Here is an 18,188-nt window from a genome sequence, read left to right on the forward strand (position 1 = left end):
AACCATCAACCACTGTTTCCAAACTTTTTCATCTCCCTAAACAGAAACGCAGAACCCCTTAAGCAATACCGCCCCATTTCCCCCTCCCACATAACTCCTGGTATTCATAAATAAAATTTGGTGTCTATGCATTTGCGTATTCTAGATACCGCATATAAGTGTGATATAGTACAGTGGTTGTCCTTTTGCATCTGACTTATTTCACTCAGCATGATGTTTTCAGGGTTCAGCCATGTTGTAGCACGCATCAGAACTTCATTTCTCTTTATGACTGAGTAATACTCCATTGTATGTATATGCCAGGTTTTGTTTCTTCCTTCATCTGTTGATGGACATTTCTATTGTTTCCACCTTTTGGCTATTGTGACTAACGCGGCAATGAACATTGGTGTACGAGGATCAGGTCTGAGTCTCTGTCTCCAAGTCTCTTGGGTATATACCTAGGAGTGTAGTGGCTGGGCCATACGGTGATTCAGTGTCTAACATTTTGAGGAATCATCAAACTTTTCCACCAGTAACACACTAGGGTTCAGATTTCTCCACATCCTCACCAACACTTGGAATTTTCTCTTTTTCTGGTGATAGCCATCCTAGGAGCCCTGGTGGCACAGTGGTTAAGCGCTCGGCTGCTCACCAAAAGGCTGGCAGTTCGAACCCACCAGCTGCTCTGAAGAAGAAAGATGTGGCGATCTGCTCCTGTAAAGATTAAACCAAAACCCAAACTCACTGCTGTCAAGTCAATTCCAACTCATAGAGACCCTGTAGAACAGAGTAGAACTGCACCATAGGGTTTCCAAGGCTATAAATCTTTGTGGAAGCTGACTGCCACATCTTTCTCCCGAGGAGCAGCTGGTGGGTTCAATCTTCCGGTTACCAGCCGATTGCTTTAAACCACTGCACCACCAGGGCCCCTTTTGTAAAGATTACGGCCTTGGAAACCGTACGGGGCAGTTCAGCTCTGTCCTGTAGGGTCCCTGTGAGTTGGAATTGATTCGATGGCAGTGGGTTTGTATGGGTTTTTTTGAGTGGGAATGAAGTGCTATCTCACTGTGGTTTTAATTTGCATTTCCCTAATAACTAGTAACATTGGGCATCTTTTCATGTGCTTGTTGGTATTTGTGTATTTTCTTTGGAGAAATGTCTGTTCAAGTCCTTTGCCCATTTTTTAATTGAGTTGTTTGTCTTTCTTTTGGTGTTCTCTCAGTTCGTATTGGAGTTGCATTCCTGGAAAAGTCAATGTTTACTAAAACCAGTTAAAAAATACTTTGTGTTTATGTGTGAAACTCTGGGCCCAGACCTTTGCCAGCAGGTTTTCCACCTGCCAGTGTGTGTGGCAGGACATTCACAGTCAGCAGGATGTGGGACAATTCTAAATGCCAGCTGTGATCTCAATCACTGGAACAATTAAAGACCCCCCCCCTTTTCCAAAGTACCCCTTGGTGTGACTCCACTCCCCCCACCCCTACTCCTGTTGGGAACCTCTGGACTCTAACAAGGCATGAGATAAATGTGGTGATTGGTGCAGGGGAACCTGGAAACCCTGACCCAGACTGAAGAGGCAGGAGGACTTCCTGGAGGTGGTGACACATCAGCTGCATCTAGAGGGCTGGGCAGAACCCTGCAAACACATACTCTCTCCAGCAGCAAAAATGTGTTGCTCACTCACATGATGCCTACCTATCCTAACTGCTTATGGAATTGCCACCTTCCCCCTCTCTCTCATTCAAGGAAGGTTTGTGTTCCCTGGCCTTTGACACACCTGTTTCTCCTCCTGATGGCACCAGGGGGCCTCTGCCTCCTCACGGGCTAGATGGAAAATCCAGTTTTGCTTTTGGGCTGGCTGATGAGCTTTGACAGGGGTGAGGGGTGGGAGGCACAGCCTTCCTTCTAGAGGCTAGATGAAGGGCATGAAGGAGGGGGCTCCCAGTCTATGTGATGTGCTCCCCTAGTTGCCCACCCCACCCCAAGATCTCCCAGTATGACTGTCTTTCTCCTGTGCTACATGGTACTGGAGCACTGTGCAATCATGGTGTCACAGAACTGTAACATAAGAGGGATCTCAGAGGCCACTGAGTCCAACACCTTGCCTAGGGTGTGAATCCCTCCTGTGACGGGAAACTCACTACCTCGAAACACAGCCCCAATCACCCATTCCAGCATTTCACCATGACCCAGACTCCTTGATCCCCTTCCATCACACTTTACAATAGGCTTTTCCAACCCCTGCCTCCTTTTGATAAGTAGAAAAATCTGATGCCCTTTCTGGAATTTGGGATTATGAAAATGGTAGGTGTTTTGTCTGCTTTTCAGCATAAAATTGTAATAGTGGCCATGTTTCTACCCCCTGGAATTTTGATATGCTCTGAGGTCGAGTTCTCTAGAAGTAGAGCCTAAGCTGGGGATTCTTATGTGAGTGAACTACTGAGGAGGGGTCTCGGGACAACAGAGTGCAGGAGCCATGGAGGGAACGCAAGAAGCCAAGCAAGGATGTGGTATCAGGTGACGATAAGCTGCTGCCAGATCCCAGAGGGAGCTCTGGAGTGTGAGTCGCACCACAGATGGTCCCCTCCAGAGGCTGGGCTGTGATATACCTGCATCAGTCTTTGGATATGGGCTGCCCCCTTGAGAGGGAGGGAGTACGTAACTTCCCAGGCATCTCTGGGGAAGATGGCTTCCATTGGCGAAGGCGGTGGTCCAAAGAAGGATGCAGGTGTGAACTATCAGCAGCCAATGCCCCCAGCAGCTGGGCACAGACAGGCTGTCGAGTCAATTCTGACTCACAGTGACCTCCTGTGTGTCAAAGTAGAACTATGCTCCATAGGGTTTTCAATGACTGATTTTTCAGAAGTAGATCACCAGGCTTTTCTTCTGAGGCACCTCTGGGTGGATGTGAACCACCAACTTTTGGATTAGCAGCCGAACTTGTTAACTGTTTGCACCACTGAGGGACTCCAGAGTCTCCACAGCCTTTGATAAACCCCCTGTGGGGAAGAGGCCCATGTCCACCTCCCAGCTGAGGTCCACTGCTCTCAAACCTGCTTCTAGGACTTCCCATTCTACTCCACATAATCCAGGCTTCTCCAAATTCAATGGGGTTCTCCTGACCTCTTCCTCTCCACCCTTCAGTGGTGCAGGAGGGTGAGGAGGGATTGGGGGAGCAGAGGTGGGATCCACTGAGGACTGGGATTTGGGGGCAGAGCTGCAGGTAGGATTTTTCCAGGGAGGGCCCTGAGCCCTTGATGACCTGCTCTCCCTCCCTCGGCCCTCCCCACCCACAGACTGCCTCTTCAAGGTGTGCCCCATGAACCGCTACTCGGCCCAGAAGCAGTACTGGAAGGCCAAGCAGACCAAGCAGGACAAGGAGCAGATTGCCGATGTGGTGCTGCTGCAGAAGTTACAGGTGCGTGCAGGTGTGCAGGTGTGCGCTTGTGTGTGTGAATGGGGGATCTGGCTGCACACACAGGGCCACTGCTTGTCAGAGGCAGCAGGGAGCCAGAAAATGGCGCCATGCACAACCCTGCCAGGGGTTGGACTGGGGCAGGGGTCCCGTTTTGGGGCAGCAGGAGTCTGGTGAGATGGGGGTGGTGAAGCACAACTTTAGGTTGTGTGCTGGTGTGTGAAGAGGTGTAGGGGGCTTAAGGTCCTGCTGGCATGCCCCCTCCAGGGGAATGGCGTGAGGCATGGGAGAGGGATTTGGCTCCCTGGGCTGTCCCTCCGCACTCTGGGTCTCAGTTTTCAAGGCTGTAGCCTTTCAGAAGCAGATTGCCAGGTCTGTCTTCCAAGGTGCCTCTGGGTGGGTTCCAACCACAAACCTTTTGGCTAATAACCTACTGCTTAACCATCTGCGCTACCCAAGGACGCTTTCTCATCAATAGTGGGAGGGAATGGGCTAGATGGTCTCCGACGGCCACTCTGGGTGCTGTGCCAGGGGCTGGGGTTGGGGCTCCAAGGGGTCCTGGAGTCTGGCATATGTGTATGTGCATGGTGGGGATGTCGCCCTGCAGGCTTCTGAGCCTGCCCCTCACCCTCGTGTGTGTCTGCACAGCATGCAGCCCAGATGGAGCAGAAGCAGAATGACACGGAGAACAAGAAGGTGCATGGGGACGTCGTGAAGTATGGCAGTGTGATCCAGGTGAGACAGCCTGCTGCATCTCTCCTCTCTCTTCCCCGCTCCCTGTCCAAGAGGCCTGGGCTGGGGGTGCAGCAAGGGCAAGGGGAGCCAGCAGACATGCCCTCTGAGTGTGTGTGTGTGTGTGTGTGTGTGTGTGTCCAAATAGGGGGCTCCTGGATGGCCTTTGTGACTGCGTATCTGATTGTGTGTGTGTCCCTTGCTGTGTGTGGCCTGTGTAGCTGTGTCTGTGGATGCGTGTTCAGCACAGTGGTCATGAGCACAGATTCAGGAGCTACGTGGTCTGAGTTCAAACCTTGGGTCTGCCCCTCCTTAACTGTGTGGCCTTGGGCAAGTTATTTAACTTCCCGGTGCCTCTGTTTCCCCGTCTGTAAAATCAGGCCAATAACAGTACTTCCCTCTTGGGGTTGTTGTGAGGTTACATGAGCTAAAACATGTGATGTATTTAGAACAGCGCTAGCTTCTCTCTGGTGGTCACCTGGGTGCCGGCTGGGCAGGCACACTGGTGTTTGATTGTGTGTGTGGCTGTGTGGGTCTTAGTCTGTGACTGTGGGTCTGACACGATGTGTGTCAAGGCTGTGACCCAGGGTCCAGCAGGGTGCCCCCTAGTGCCCCTCCATCATGGGCTGGCCTCTGGGGCCCTTGGACCTCAGCTCATCCCACCTGACCCCCAGCTCCTGCACATGAAGAGCAACAAGTACCTGACCGTGAACAAGCGGCTGCCAGCCCTGCTGGAGAAGAACGCCATGCGGGTGACTCTGGACGCCACGGGCAATGAGGGCTCCTGGCTCTTCATCCAGCCCTTCTGGAAGCTTCGGAGCAATGGGGACAATGTGAGGGCAGGGCCAGGCTAGAGGGGCCTGGGGTGGAAGGTGCTACAACTTCCAGAGGGGGATTCTTTGGTGTGGGGACAGGATGAGATCATGCCCATTTCTTAGGGGGCAGACTGAGGCTCAGAGAGAGGCCTGTAGGTCAGGCAATGGGAAGTGGAGCCCCTGCCCTCTCACCTCGCACCCTGTGCCACCTGTCTGCCCTAGGTAGTTGTGGGGGATAAGGTGATCCTGAACCCAGTCAATGCCGGGCAGCCTCTGCACGCCAGCAATTACGAGCTCAGCGACAATGCCGGCTGCAAGGAGGTGAGTGGGTGCCCTTCAGGGGAGGGGTGTCCACACACCTGAGGGCATAGACTCCCCTCCCCACCCCACCAGGCTGTCTGCCCTTAACCCCATCTGGCCCCAGTGGATGAGATGGACCTCGCTGCTCCCTGACCTGTCCCCACAACATTTGTCCCCGTTCTCCAACCTGCAGGCTGGCAGCCCTGAGGTGGAGCCGGGCTGAGAGCATGTGGGCTGGGCTGGTTTCTCCCCCACCCCACCGCTGGGCCCTCAGCACTGCCCACCTCCCAATGCCTGGGGGTTGGCCTTGTATCATGGGTCTCTCCACCTTCCCCCAGGTTAACTCTGTGAACTGCAACACCAGCTGGAAGATCAACCTGTTCATGCAGTTCCGGGACCACCTGGAAGAAGTGTTGAAAGGGGTAAGGACTGAGAGCCCGCTCCCACCACCTGGCTGGCTGCCCTCCCCCTCCCCCACAGGTCATCTTTCTGTCTCCTCAGCTCTGCTCCCTGTCTAGCCCTCCCAGCCATACCCTACCCTCTCGCCTGGTTCTACATATCTCCATCCCTGCTCCATCCCTACAGGGCCCCTTCTCTTGTCTCTGGCCCCACAAGCCCCCTCCACTCTCTCCCAGATCTGGCTGGCCTCAGTTTTCTCTCTCGCTAAGGGGGTGTCAATGACTGGGCGTCCCCACCCCTCACCTTGGGTGGGCCCAGTTCCTCTGAGCTGTCCGTCCCCTCCCCAACTCCTACTCGATAGATCTGTGCCATGCCCTTTGCCCTGTGCCCTCTTTGAGGCTGCCCCATCTGCTCAGGTTCCAGACATGCTGGCGTGCACACTAGGGGAGAAGGGGAGGGGATGAGCCTGTGGGGAGCAGGGTGGGCTGGGAAAGACCACAGGAAAGACTTGGAGAGGGACCAGATCAGAAGGCAGAGAGCTGTGGGGGTGGCCAGAGAGACCACCAGAGAAACCTCGAAAACCAGACTTGCGAGGAGACAGGAACGCTTAGAGGTTTCTTGAGTGGGACTGCAGGGGACGAACCAGCCTACTGGGGTGCGGTGTGGGTGGCCTTGTGGAGGGGCAGATAGGAGGGGCAGATTCACAGGATGGCAAGGGGGGTGGGGCTCTTCAGCTAGGAGCACGGGCAGGTACACCTGGCCATGACACCTGTTCAAGGGACAGGCCACAGGCCAAGAGCCGCCGCCCTGAGGAGACGTCCATGTTCACTGCACCCTTCCCTTCTCAGAAGCCTGCAGCGGCTCCCTCTGCCCTCCTCTCTCAGCCAGGATGCTGGCAGACTTTCCTGCCTCCCATCACTTGCCCAGCCTTACTTCCCTTCACCCTCCTTGTCCCCCCCACCCCATCTCCCAGGCTGTTTCCTGTCCTCCCATGCTCTACCCAAATGCCTTCTCCCTCCCTCCCTCCCTCCCTTTAAGCCTGTGCGTCATCCCCACATCAATCATGGCTCTGCCCACAAGCCATCTCCTCCCAGAAACCTTCCCTGATTGCACATTCCAGTCTTGAATCTGGGCAGCACTTAGAAAATGCACCATCACTTGGGCCAAATCCCATGGTACTGCCTACAGTGGTTTTTAATGAATCTGTCATGGCTCCACAGTTAGATTCCAGATAATTCAGGAGCAGGACTTCTGTGTACAGAGCCCACCCCTTTGCTGCACTCACCTTACACCGCCTGGGCATATAAGTCACTAGGCTCTGCCATTGTAACTGACTTAATCTGTGAATATTTCTTCCTCCCTCCCTTTTCCTTCCTCCCTGCTTCCCTCCCTCCCTCTTTTTCCTTCTTTCCTTTATTCACTCACTCATGCATTCATTCCACAGATAACTTATTCTATGTCCAACACTGTGTTCAGTTGACAGGGAAGACAGATAATGCTGGTAAGAATGGCAGCGGCAGCCATATATTGCGAGCCCTCAGGTACAGGCTCACTGTGGGAGGAAGTGTGATGGAGAGATTAGCACATGAGCTCTGAAACCACTGCACAGGTTCACATCCTGCTTTGCCACTAGCTACGTGACCCTCGGCAAGGCACTTAACTTCTCTGTGCCTGAGCTACTCCCCCCACAAAATGGGGATAATGATGTATATTCCAGAGGGCTAGTGTGAGGATTGAGTGGAAGAGTGGATGTAAAGTGCTCTGCACAGTGGTGAGCTTGTGGTTGAGTGTGCAATATTACTTTTTTTATACGTTATCACAGTCTTCGCATTTTTTGCAAGGTAGATCATAGTATTCCCATTTTACAGAAGTACTGAGGCTTAGAGACATTAAGGGACTTGCCCAAGGTCACACAGCTCATAAGTGCAGAGCCAGGATCCAAACTTGGTCTCCGTGTCTGGAGCCGTGGAGACGAACTGGCCATGGCCCCTGCCCTCCAGCTGCCCCAGGCTAGCAGGGGAGCATAACGAACATGCACGGACTACCGATATTCAGGCAGAAAGGGCCCCAGGAGCAGGGCAGTTGTGGGCCTGGGAGGCCTGAGGAGTGTGAGATCCCTCCTGCCTTCGTGGCGAGGGTGACTTGAGATGGCCATTAAAGGTCAGGTGAGGCTTCCAGAGGGCAGATAGGGGAGGAGATCAAAGGCGGGTTTGAACTTGGGAACTCAGGCAGGGCTCTGGGCAAGAATCCTGCCCAGGCTGTCTGCAGGTTTGGGATTCAGGGACTGGGCAGAGCACCTGGCTGAGGGGCTGGCCCCTTCCCTGGCTGCCCTCTGGGGGCACCCAACTCCAGTCTCACCCTCTGCTTGCCAGCAGTGGCCTGCGTCTAAGCCACTTGGGGCTGGCCTCTGCGAGGGTCCTTAAGCTGGAGGGGCCATGTCGGCCTCATGCCCATGCCCCTCTGCCTGCAGGGAGATGTGGTGCGGCTGTTCCACGCAGAGCAGGAGAAGTTCCTGACGTGTGACGAGTACAAGGGCAAGCTACAGGTGTTTCTACGCACCACGCTTCGCCAGTCCGCTACCTCGGCCACCAGCTCCAACGCCCTCTGGGAAGTGGAGGTCAGAGCCCAGCCCTGAGTCAACACTCGGTCTTCCCTCCAGCCTTGGACTCTACCCCTCCCTCCTTCCCCACACACTGGAGGGTGGAGGTAGACACCCATCTCTCCTCTGAGCCTCTGTGGACCAAGGGGCCAGGGATAGTCTAGGCCGAGATCTCCAGGGCCCTGAGCTCCCCTTGCCAGGCCAGCCTGTCCTTCCTGCCTCACCTCTGACTTCCTCCCACTAGGTGGTCCACCATGACCCCTGCCGTGGAGGAGCCGGCCACTGGAATGGCCTGTACCGCTTCAAGCACCTGGCCACGGGCAACTACCTGGCTGCTGAGGTGAGCAGAGAGGCAAGGGCATTCTGGGCTGTATGTGTGTACAGGTGGCCATGCACACAACCAGCGTGCCTGGGGCCTGGCTGTGCATGCACGCATGTGTGCATGTATCTGCACACACAGGCACCTGTGCCACACATGGACCCTGGCTTATTTGCACTCATGCATTTGTTTAGCAGATATTAAACAATGCATGGCTGTAAATAAGCCTAATAAATATTACTGTGCACCTACTGTGTGCCAGGTACTATTCTAGGTGCTGGGATGCACCAATGAACAAAATTCCCAGCCCTTGTGGAACTTACATTGTACATTCATGTCTGTCTATATGCACAGGCTTATGTGTACTGGAGGTGCTCGTGTGTGTGTGTGTATCTGTGTGTGTGTGTGTGTGTGTGTGTTGGGGTATATGTATGTATGTTCATTTGTGGGCCTACAGAGTGGTCATGAAGGGCAAGGCCTGGGGGCTCCCCCAGGAGTGACATGGGCTTTGAGGGTGGGGTGGGTACCCCTGGGAGGGTGGGGGCTGCCTGTCCTGGCCCAGGGCTATGTGGGCTTTGTTTTGGGGTGGGGTCGTGCGGGTGTAGCTTGTGTCCAGTAGCTCCTCCTCCTCATCTCATGTCTTGTCCAGGAGAACCCCAGCTACAAAGGTGACGCCTTGGATCCCAAGGCAGCAGGAATGGTGAGGACGAAGGCAAGGGCTCAGCACCAGGGGAATAGTGACCATGAGCCCACCTGGCGGGTGGGCACGGGCAGAGAGGCCCTGAAACCTTGGGAGGTGGGCTGGAAAGAGAAGGCTCCTCGGGTGGGATCCTAAGTGGTTGCAGGGGGTCTGGGGGAGGGGTGCTTGTGCCTGAGTTAAGATCCTCACCTCAGGGTGCCCAGGGCCGTGCAGGCCGCAGGAATGCTGGGGAGAAGATCAAGTACCGCCTGGTGGCTGTGCCCCATGGGAATGACATCGCCTCTCTCTTTGAGCTGGACCCTACCACGTTGCAGAAAACTGACTCCTTTGTACCCCGGTGGGTATGCCCCATGTGCCTGGGGGCTGGCCAGTGGTGCCCAGGCTGGACCATCCTGTCCCTAGGACTCCCCACATCCTCCACTCCTCTGTCCTTCTGAGGTCCTTTGGCCTTGGGGTCACTGCATGTCCCACCCCTCGGGAATCCAGCTCTGTGACCTAAGGGCAGCTGACCACCACTGAGCACTTCCTGTGTCCCTGGCAGTGGGTTCTGCACATGGCTGGGCCTTGGGCTTGTTGCTTTATCAAAATGCCTTCTCTTGAGGGTCATTGATTCTACTTGGTCTGGGTATTCAGGCACAGCTGCACGACAGAGTACAGCAGCACAAGGATCCAAACATTGGCCTCCTTGACCTTTAGGGTCCCTGCAAGCCAACCTGAGATTTTAGAACCCATCATCAATAAACTTCCTGGGGGTGAATCCAAGCCTTAGCACTTACTACCTGTATGAACTCAGGCAGATCACTCAATCACTCTACTTCCGCTTCCTCATCACAAAATGGAATTATCAAGTCTACCCATCAACAGGGCTGTGGGGAGAATTAACTGAGTCAATATAGGCCCACAGTCCCTTACTTGAACCTCTTGGGGCCAGGTGCATTTTGGAATTCAGATTATTTTTCATTTTAGAAAGGAAATGCACACTATATATTTCATCATCAAAGATACTGGTATTTCTGCTATGAAATGTATACATCTTGACACTAAATGGGAAAAATAATCTGCAAGAACCTCATTTGTCCAAATGAGTTTTGGTCCCAAGTTTACAGATGAGCTTTGGGTTTTGGAGCATTTTGGGTGTTGGAAGTGTAGCTAGGCATGTGGGCCTGTGCAAGTATAGTGGTTAGAACAGGGCCTGGGTGTCGTGTTTGCTTTGGTGGCTCTTCTCTGGCCTCAGGCTTCCCATGGCCAGTGAGGGCATCAAGCGAGGTGGAAGGTGTGAAACTGTTGGGTGCATTCCCGAGCCCCTGCCCTCGGCCCTGCCCGCAGGAACTCATACGTCCGGCTGCGGCACCTCTGCACCAACACGTGGATCCAGAGCACAAACGTGCCCATCGACATTGAGGAGGAGCGGCCCATCCGGCTCATGGTGTGGCTGCCGGGCAGGGCATGGGTGGGGTGGGCCGAGCCTGTCCTGGGTGCCCTGCTGACCTCCTGTCCCTGCAGCTGGGCACCTGCCCCACCAAGGAGGACAAGGAGGCCTTTGCCATCGTGTCAGTGCCCGTGTCCGAGATCCGGGACCTGGACTTTGCCAATGATGCCAGCTCCATGCTGGCCAGTGCTGTGGAGAAGCTGAACGAGGGCTTCATCAGCCAGAACGACCGCAGGTGGGCAGCAGGGGCTGGGTCCTGAGCTTGTCTGGGTGGCTTTACCCTCCTGGGTCTGCAGTTCATGAACGAAGGGGTCACAAAGCAGAAGGTGGGGCAGACTGGGCCGGGGCTGGGTTGAGGTGGCGGCTGGTCCCTAATGGGGCCCTGGCTGACACTGGCTGACCCTGGGTCCCTGAAGCTGGTGCTTGCCGCCCTGCTCTTAGAACTAGCCCTGTAAGGGATCCATCATTACCCCTGTTTTACTGATGATGGGACTGAGGCTCAGAGAGGTTAAGAGACTTGCCCAGAGTTGCACAGCTAGTAAGTGGCAGAGGCAGAAAGGAAATGCAGATCCTTTCATATCAAGTATCCTGCCTTGTGCTGTGTAGTTCCTTTCCAGATTGGAGTATTCTGAGATCCTTTGTCTTGGGGGCACTTTGGAATCCATGGGGGCATGGGGTGTGTTTTGAGAGCAGGTCAGGGCAGGGCAGTTGAAGCCTGATGACTTTGTGCTTTGGGCAACAGGGCCAGTGAGTGACTTAATGAAAGCTGTGTTTTGGGAAGGGCTGGTTGCCCATGGGGGTATGTGCTGGGTGGGTCCTGGGGAGGGTTCCCAGACTCATCATCCCTGGTGTCTCCTTGCCCAGGTTTGTCATCCAGCTGCTGGAGGACCTGGTGTTCTTTGTCAGTGATGTCCCCAACAATGGGCAGAATGTCCTGGACATAATGGTCACCAAGCCCAATCGGGAACGGCAGAAGCTGATGAGGGAGCAGAACATCCTCAAACAGGTGCCTGTGCACGGGCACGGAGAGGGCAGGGACGTGCAATGGGCAGGCCCTGGCGAAGGTGCCGAGTGGCCGAGGAGCAGGATGCCTTTTTAAGATCCAAATTTGCCTTTTCCCGTCTCCAGCTGAGCTGCAGTCTCTCTGTGGTTGTCTCATCACCTTCTTTAAAAAAACTATTATTTATTGAGCCCTTACCATGTGCCAGGCACTGTCCTAAGTGCTTTACTTGTATTGACTTGTTTACTCCTCACAAAAGGAGCCCTGGTGGCGCAGTTGTTAAGTGCTTGGCTGCTAACTGAAAGGTCGGCAGTTCAAACCGACCAGCTGTTCCGTGGGGGAAAGCTATAGCAGTCTGCTTCCATAAAGATTTACAGCTTTAGAAACCCTATGGGGCAGTTCTGCCCTGTCCTCTAGGGTTGCCATGAGTTGGAATCAACTCGACAGCAATGGGGTAATCCTCACAACCCTGGGGAAGCTATTATTATCCCCATTTTACCAGTGAGAAAACTTGACTGGGATCACAGTTAGGAAGCAGCAGGACCAGGGTTTGAACTCAGGAGGTCCTGGTCGAAAACTAGTGTCTTTAAAAAATTTTAAGCTATTTTTTCCAAATTTTTATTTATGAAAAAATTTAAACATTGAGAAAATACTGAAAGAAGAGTACAATGAACACTGTATGTCCACCGCCTGAATTCAACACTTGTTACCACTTCGTCAGTCCGGCTTTGTGTAACTTTTTTCCTATCTTTTTTTCCATCCATGCATTTCAAAATAGGTTGTGGGTACCATGAAACTTCACCCCTAAATTTTTCACTGTGCATCTCCTAAGCGTAAAGATACTGTCCTATATAACCACAATACCATTATCACACCTCAGAAATTTGGCAATAATACCCAATCCATATTAAATTTCCTTAACTTTCCCCAAAATGTCTTTTTAAAGCTTGTTTTGTTTCAAGCCAGAATCCAGCCAACATTTTCTCATTCTGTTCAATGTTTGGTCTCTTTGGTCTCTGTTCTAGAATAGTTTTTCACACCCACTCAGCCCCTGCCTTTAAAAAAAAAATTTTTTTGTAAGTATATTAAATTATTCTTTGATGAGGCCAGGCCTGTGTCTTGTTTCTCAGCTCTGGCCACACCAGCTTGGCCTACCTTTTCTCTAGCCTCAGATTCCTGAGCTGTTGTGACCCCTGGCTCTTCCCCCAGACACTGTGCAAGGCCTAAATCTGAGATGGGATTAGAATTCATGTTGGGGAGAAATGGGCTGGGGGCAGACCAGGGGGCAGGCTCTGGCCAGGAGTGGGGATAATTAGGGCCAGAATCAGGGCCGATGTTGGGTAAGCTGGGGTGGTAGCCCAGCTTAGGAATCAACTCAGGGTTAATGTCAGGGGTGGCTTTGGGGCAGAGCCAGTTTGGGGCTCAGGGATCCTGGGATAATTAGGAGTGCCGGCAGGTGCGTGGGATCCCTTCTCATCCTCCCTGCTCCCCCAGATCTTTGGCATTCTGAAGGCCCCATTCCGCGACAAAGGGGGTGAGGGCCCCCTGGTGCGGCTGGAGGAGCTGTCAGACCAGAAGAACGCCCCCTACCAGCACATGTTCCGGCTTTGCTACCGGGTGCTGCGACATTCCCAGGAGGACTACCGCAAAAACCAGGTGGGCCGCCTGCTGCTGTCCTGGGCCTGAGCCCTCCCTGGCCCGGGCGCCCCCATCATGCACGCACTCACTCACTCACTCACCCTTCATTCATCCAGCGAATATTTACCCAGGCACACATACTGTGTACCAGGTGCAGTTTTAGGCACTAGGGATGCAGTGGGGGAACCGGAGAGCAGGTCAGCTCCATGGGCTGCTGCCTGGCCTGGTGCTCAGAAGGGCCCCGTGCTTGGTTGAACTCTGCTGTTGCCATCTTGAAGTTCTTAATAATCTTCAAATTAGGATCCTGTTATTTCATTTTGCACTAGGCCCCACAGATTAGGTAGCCAGTCCTGCCAGACAGACCAGGTCCCTACCCTGTGGAGGTTTCACTCTTTTATGGGGGACAGACCACGAGCTAAATAACTCTACTATAAACCGCTCTTCAGCTCTGTGCTGGCTTTCTCTCCTGGACCTCCACCTTCCCAGGGTCTGGGCCTCCTGCCTGTGTCAAGGCCCTGTCTTGGGGCTTGGGGGTGATGTCCTGGAGCAGAGCTGGGCCCTCCATGCCCCGGCTGTGGCCCCCCATGACCTCAGCCCATCTGCCCCAGGAACACATTGCCAAGCAGTTTGGGATGATGCAGTCCCAGATCGGCTATGACATCCTGGCCGAGGACACCATCACGGCCCTACTGCATAACAACCGCAAACTCTTGGAGAAGCACATCACCAAGACCGAGGTGGAGACCTTCGTCAGCCTCGTGCGCAAGAACTGGGAGCCCAGGTGGCCGACTCACCTTACCCTACCGGCCCCCATCCCCTCCTCCCTCCTCTTTCCCGCCCCAGTGTTGGTTGTTAAAATATTGAAATATTTCTGTACCTGCTGGTAAACTGCTGCCTCCCTGAGCCCCTAGCCTCCCCAGCCCCTCCCTGGGACCCCTCCAAACATGGCCCAATCTGGCAATAAGAGGACTGACTCCTGATACAGCAGGAGACCCCCAAGACGCTTCCCCGGTGTCAAAGTCAGGGCCGGTACTGAATCAGTTGTTGAATGTTCTGAATATCACCCCTGCCCTTGCACCTCCTTTACCCTGGCCCCTTGGGCCACCATCTAGCCTTCCCCTGCCCCAGAATGATGTCCCTCCCTGGGCAGCTGGAAACGACTCCATCCCACCTGGGGGAAGGAGTGGGAGCTGTCCTTTGGTTCCCGGGAGGATGTGTGCCACCAGCTGGGGGAAGGAAGGCTTCATCCCACCATGACCAGACTCTGACCCCTCCCTGTCCTTGCTTTCACCACCCCAGGTTCCTGGACTACCTCTCCGACCTGTGTGTGTCCAACCACATTGCCATCCCTGTCACACAGGAGCTCATCTGCAAGTGTGTGCTGGACCCCAAGAACAGTGACATTCTCATCCAGACCGAGTGAGCCATGGCCCTTTGCCCCACACGCAGGGCTCCACCCACCTGGCTTGTCAGTGGCCTCAGAGCTTAGGCCTCATCTGGGGGTTCAGGCTAGAACCGGCACCCTTGTCTCTGCACATATGCACCCAGTGCCTGCTGTGTGCTCGGCTCTGTCCCTGGCACTGTGTGGGCTGTGGAAGGGGGCATGGAGGAGAAGGAGCTCAGGAGCCTGGCCTCGAGAAGCTCGAGGTCTGGGTGGCCCCAAGATGATTGGGGTACCCCATGGAGGGCAGTGCAGGGGTTTGAGGTAGCTCTCATTAAGCTGAGGGAGGACTAGGCCATGGGGCTGGGCCTGCTTGAGGAAGGGGCTTGAGAGTGGTGTCCTGGCCCTGCTCCTGGCTCCATGTAATGGGGTGCTGGTTCACAGGCTTCGGCCTGTGAAGGAGATGGCGCAGTCCCACGAGTACCTGAGCATCGAGTACTCAGAGGAGGAAGTGTGGCTCACTTGGACTGACAAGAATAATGAGCACCATGAGAAGAGTGTGAGGCAACTGGCCCAGGAGGCACGGGCAGGCAATGCCCACGACGAGAATGTTCTCAGCTACTACAGGTGCTCACTTGGTCCTAGCTCCTTCCCCTCCCCCTTCCACTGCTTTCTGTGCCCTGTGAGCCTTTTCAGCAGGCCTTCATCCAATCCCTGCCAAGTATGAGGTGTACCAGTTTTACATGCAGCTGCTGGGAAAGATAAGTGAAGGCTGACTATGTAACCTGAATATCACTGGGTGGCTTGGGGCCAGGCTCAGCACAGTAACCAGGTTTAGAGGAAACCCAGATCTGTCTCCCAACATAAAAACAATAATGTTAGATAACACTTATTAAATTCTTATTATATACCAGGCACTGTTCTAAGCACTTCACCTGATCACTCATTTAAGCCTCACAACAACTCTGTTAAGTAGGTACTATCAGTACCCTTGGAAACCCTGGTGGCGTAGTGGTTAAGTGCTACAGCTGTTAACCAAAATGTCGGCAGTTCAAATCCACCAGGTGCTCTGTGGAAACTATGGGGTAGTTCTACTCCGCCCTATAGGTGGCTATGAGTCGAAATTGACAGAAATGAGTTTTATTTTTGTATCAGTACCCTCATCTGGAGCCCTACTGGCACAGTGGTTAGGAGCTCAGCTGTTAACCAAAAGGTTGGCAGTTTGAATCCACCAGCCACTCCTTGGAAACCCTATGGGGCAGTTCTACGCTGTCCTATGGGGTCGGAATCGACTTGACAGCAATGGGTTTAGGTATCAGTACCTTCACTGTAAAGTTGGGGAAACTGAGGCACAGAGAAGCAAAGGAACTTGACCAAGGTAGGACAGTCTTAAGTGGTAGAGCCATAATTTAACCCCAGGGCATCTGGCTGCAGAGCCTGTGGTAGGCAATGCCAGTTTCTGAGGCAGTGGCTAAACTAAGGGCTTTACGCCACATGGTGCAGGCAAAGCTTCCTGCATCCCTCATGTTTACATCTCTTTCGCTAGAATCTCACACCTGCACCAGCTGCTTGGCTTCCCCTTCTCTCCCTGTCTTGCCCTCACCCTCCCTGCCCCAGGCTGGCTCTTTTCCCCTCCTCACTCTTCTCCCCGTCCCCCAGCCTTTCTCTTTGGTATCTCTCTTCTCTCAGCCATCTTTCTTTCCAGTCAGCTCCAAACAGACCTGCCCGGGCTGAGCTATCGAAGTGTCTTTCCTCAGCGAAAAACCCAAACCCAAACCCACTGCTGTCAAGTCGATTCCAACTCATAGCGACTCCATGTGTTACAGAGTAGAACTGCTCCATAGGGTTTTCTTGGCTGTACCGGTAATCTTTACGGAATTAGATGCCAGGCTTTTCTTCTGCAGAGCCGCTGAGTGGGTTTGAACTGCCAACCTTTAGGTTAGCAGCCAATGGCCAACCACTTTTGCCACCCAGACTCCTTCCTTCTTAGCAGACTGCTTTCCCTCTTCCCTCTCTTATTCAGAGTTGACTCCCTCGCTACAGTGGCCAATGCATGGTTTAGTCTGAATCCCATTGCCACTCCACCCAGCCCTCAGCAAACCCAGAAGAGCCCTAGCAGCCCCTCTGCTGGTGTCCTCACTGTCTCCCCGCCCCACAGGTACCAGCTGAAGCTCTTTGCCCGCATGTGCCTGGACCGGCAGTACCTGGCCATTGATGAGATCTCCCAGCAGCTGGGCGTTGACCTGATCTTCCTGTGCATGGCAGACGAGATGCTGCCCTTTGACCTGCGTGCCTCCTTCTGCCACCTGATGCTGCATGTGCATGTGGACCGCGACCCCCAGGAGCTGGTCACACCTGTCAAGTTTGCCCGCCTCTGGACTGAGATCCCCACGGCCATCACCATCAAGGAGTGAGATGGGTGGGAGTTGGGCAGGCGGGGGCAGAGGCTGGGGTGGGAGGACCACAGGGACCCTCGTGCCTTACTGCCTCCTCCTTCAGCTATGATTCCAACCTCAACGCCTCCCGAGACGACAAGAAGAACAAGTTTGCCAACACCATGGAGTTCGTGGAGGACTACCTCAACAACGTGGTCAGCGAAGCCGTGCCCTTTGCCAATGAGGAGAAGAACAAGCTCACCTTTGAGGTGGGCTGGGGGAGGGGGAGCGCCTGGGGGCTCGAGGGTCAGTGGGGCTCTGCCTTGGCCCCTCACTGAGCCTCGGTCTGCACCTGTGACCCCACTTCCTCAGAGCCCCAGCCAGGACAGGGGGACCACATAGATGGCTGGGGTGTTTGAAACAGGGTCCCCTTCCCCTCATCCCATCAGCCCATCAGCCCAGGGCCAAGTCTCAGACTCCTGGCAGGAGTTGGACCTTTCATGTGCCCAGCTGGCCCCCACGATTTCCTACATTGCTGCCCTGTTCCCTCAGGGCAACCTCCCTTGAAGGGCTGGGCATAGGCCTCCTTCTTCAGTTGGGCTGCCCTTGTCTGGGACCCTGGACTCTTGTGTCCAAGCAGCCCTGCCCTGCCAGAGACCCTATCTCTTTCCCAAAGACCCACCCTCCCGGGAGCCTCACCCTCAGTATGCCCCCCGCCCCCAACCCCACCTTCCCCTGCCCTGGCCCCTGGCTCTAGTCTATCATCCTGGCCCTGGCCCGTCCCTCCTGAGGCCCCGCCCCCTCACTGAGGCCCCGCCTCCTCCCTGCAGGTGGTCAGCCTGGCACACAATCTCATCTACTTCGGCTTCTACAGTTTCAGTGAGCTGCTGCGGCTCACCCGCACGCTGCTTGGCATCATCGACTGCGTGCAGGGTCCACCGTCCATGCTGCAGGCCTACGACGACTCGGGGGGTGAGTCAGGGCGCAGCCACCCACCCCCAGCCTTCCTCGGTCTCCTTTTAGTGCCGGAAATCCTCTCTGATCAACCCCTTGTGCAACTGGCCTCCTGGCTCTGCTGCAAGGGGATGTCTTGGGCCCCAACCC

General features: G+C 54.5%; 1 protein-coding gene across 1 annotated transcript in view; it reads left to right on the forward strand.

The window, feature by feature from the left end:
• ITPR3 (inositol 1,4,5-trisphosphate receptor type 3) overlaps positions 1 to 18,188 on the forward strand; it is an 80,930-nt gene that overhangs the window by 34,314 nt on the left and 28,428 nt on the right. The window contains exons 3-21 of the mRNA XM_004389818.2: positions 3,279 to 3,400; positions 4,046 to 4,132; positions 4,804 to 4,962; positions 5,167 to 5,265; positions 5,583 to 5,666; positions 8,114 to 8,260; positions 8,487 to 8,582; positions 9,211 to 9,261; positions 9,456 to 9,598; positions 10,588 to 10,687; positions 10,765 to 10,925; positions 11,555 to 11,696; positions 13,185 to 13,346; positions 13,937 to 14,109; positions 14,628 to 14,747; positions 15,154 to 15,336; positions 16,868 to 17,119; positions 17,209 to 17,353; positions 17,915 to 18,056. Coding sequence (XP_004389875.1) covers positions 3,279 to 3,400; positions 4,046 to 4,132; positions 4,804 to 4,962; positions 5,167 to 5,265; positions 5,583 to 5,666; positions 8,114 to 8,260; positions 8,487 to 8,582; positions 9,211 to 9,261; positions 9,456 to 9,598; positions 10,588 to 10,687; positions 10,765 to 10,925; positions 11,555 to 11,696; positions 13,185 to 13,346; positions 13,937 to 14,109; positions 14,628 to 14,747; positions 15,154 to 15,336; positions 16,868 to 17,119; positions 17,209 to 17,353; positions 17,915 to 18,056 — 2,568 coding nt within the window. The remainder of the gene's footprint in view (positions 1 to 3,278; positions 3,401 to 4,045; positions 4,133 to 4,803; positions 4,963 to 5,166; positions 5,266 to 5,582; positions 5,667 to 8,113; positions 8,261 to 8,486; positions 8,583 to 9,210; positions 9,262 to 9,455; positions 9,599 to 10,587; positions 10,688 to 10,764; positions 10,926 to 11,554; positions 11,697 to 13,184; positions 13,347 to 13,936; positions 14,110 to 14,627; positions 14,748 to 15,153; positions 15,337 to 16,867; positions 17,120 to 17,208; positions 17,354 to 17,914; positions 18,057 to 18,188) is intronic.

The sequence above is a fragment of the Trichechus manatus genome, unplaced genomic scaffold, assembly GCF_000243295.1.
Source record: "Trichechus manatus latirostris isolate Lorelei unplaced genomic scaffold, TriManLat1.0 scaffold00261, whole genome shotgun sequence".
Classification (NCBI taxonomy): Eukaryota; Metazoa; Chordata; class Mammalia; order Sirenia; family Trichechidae; genus Trichechus; species Trichechus manatus.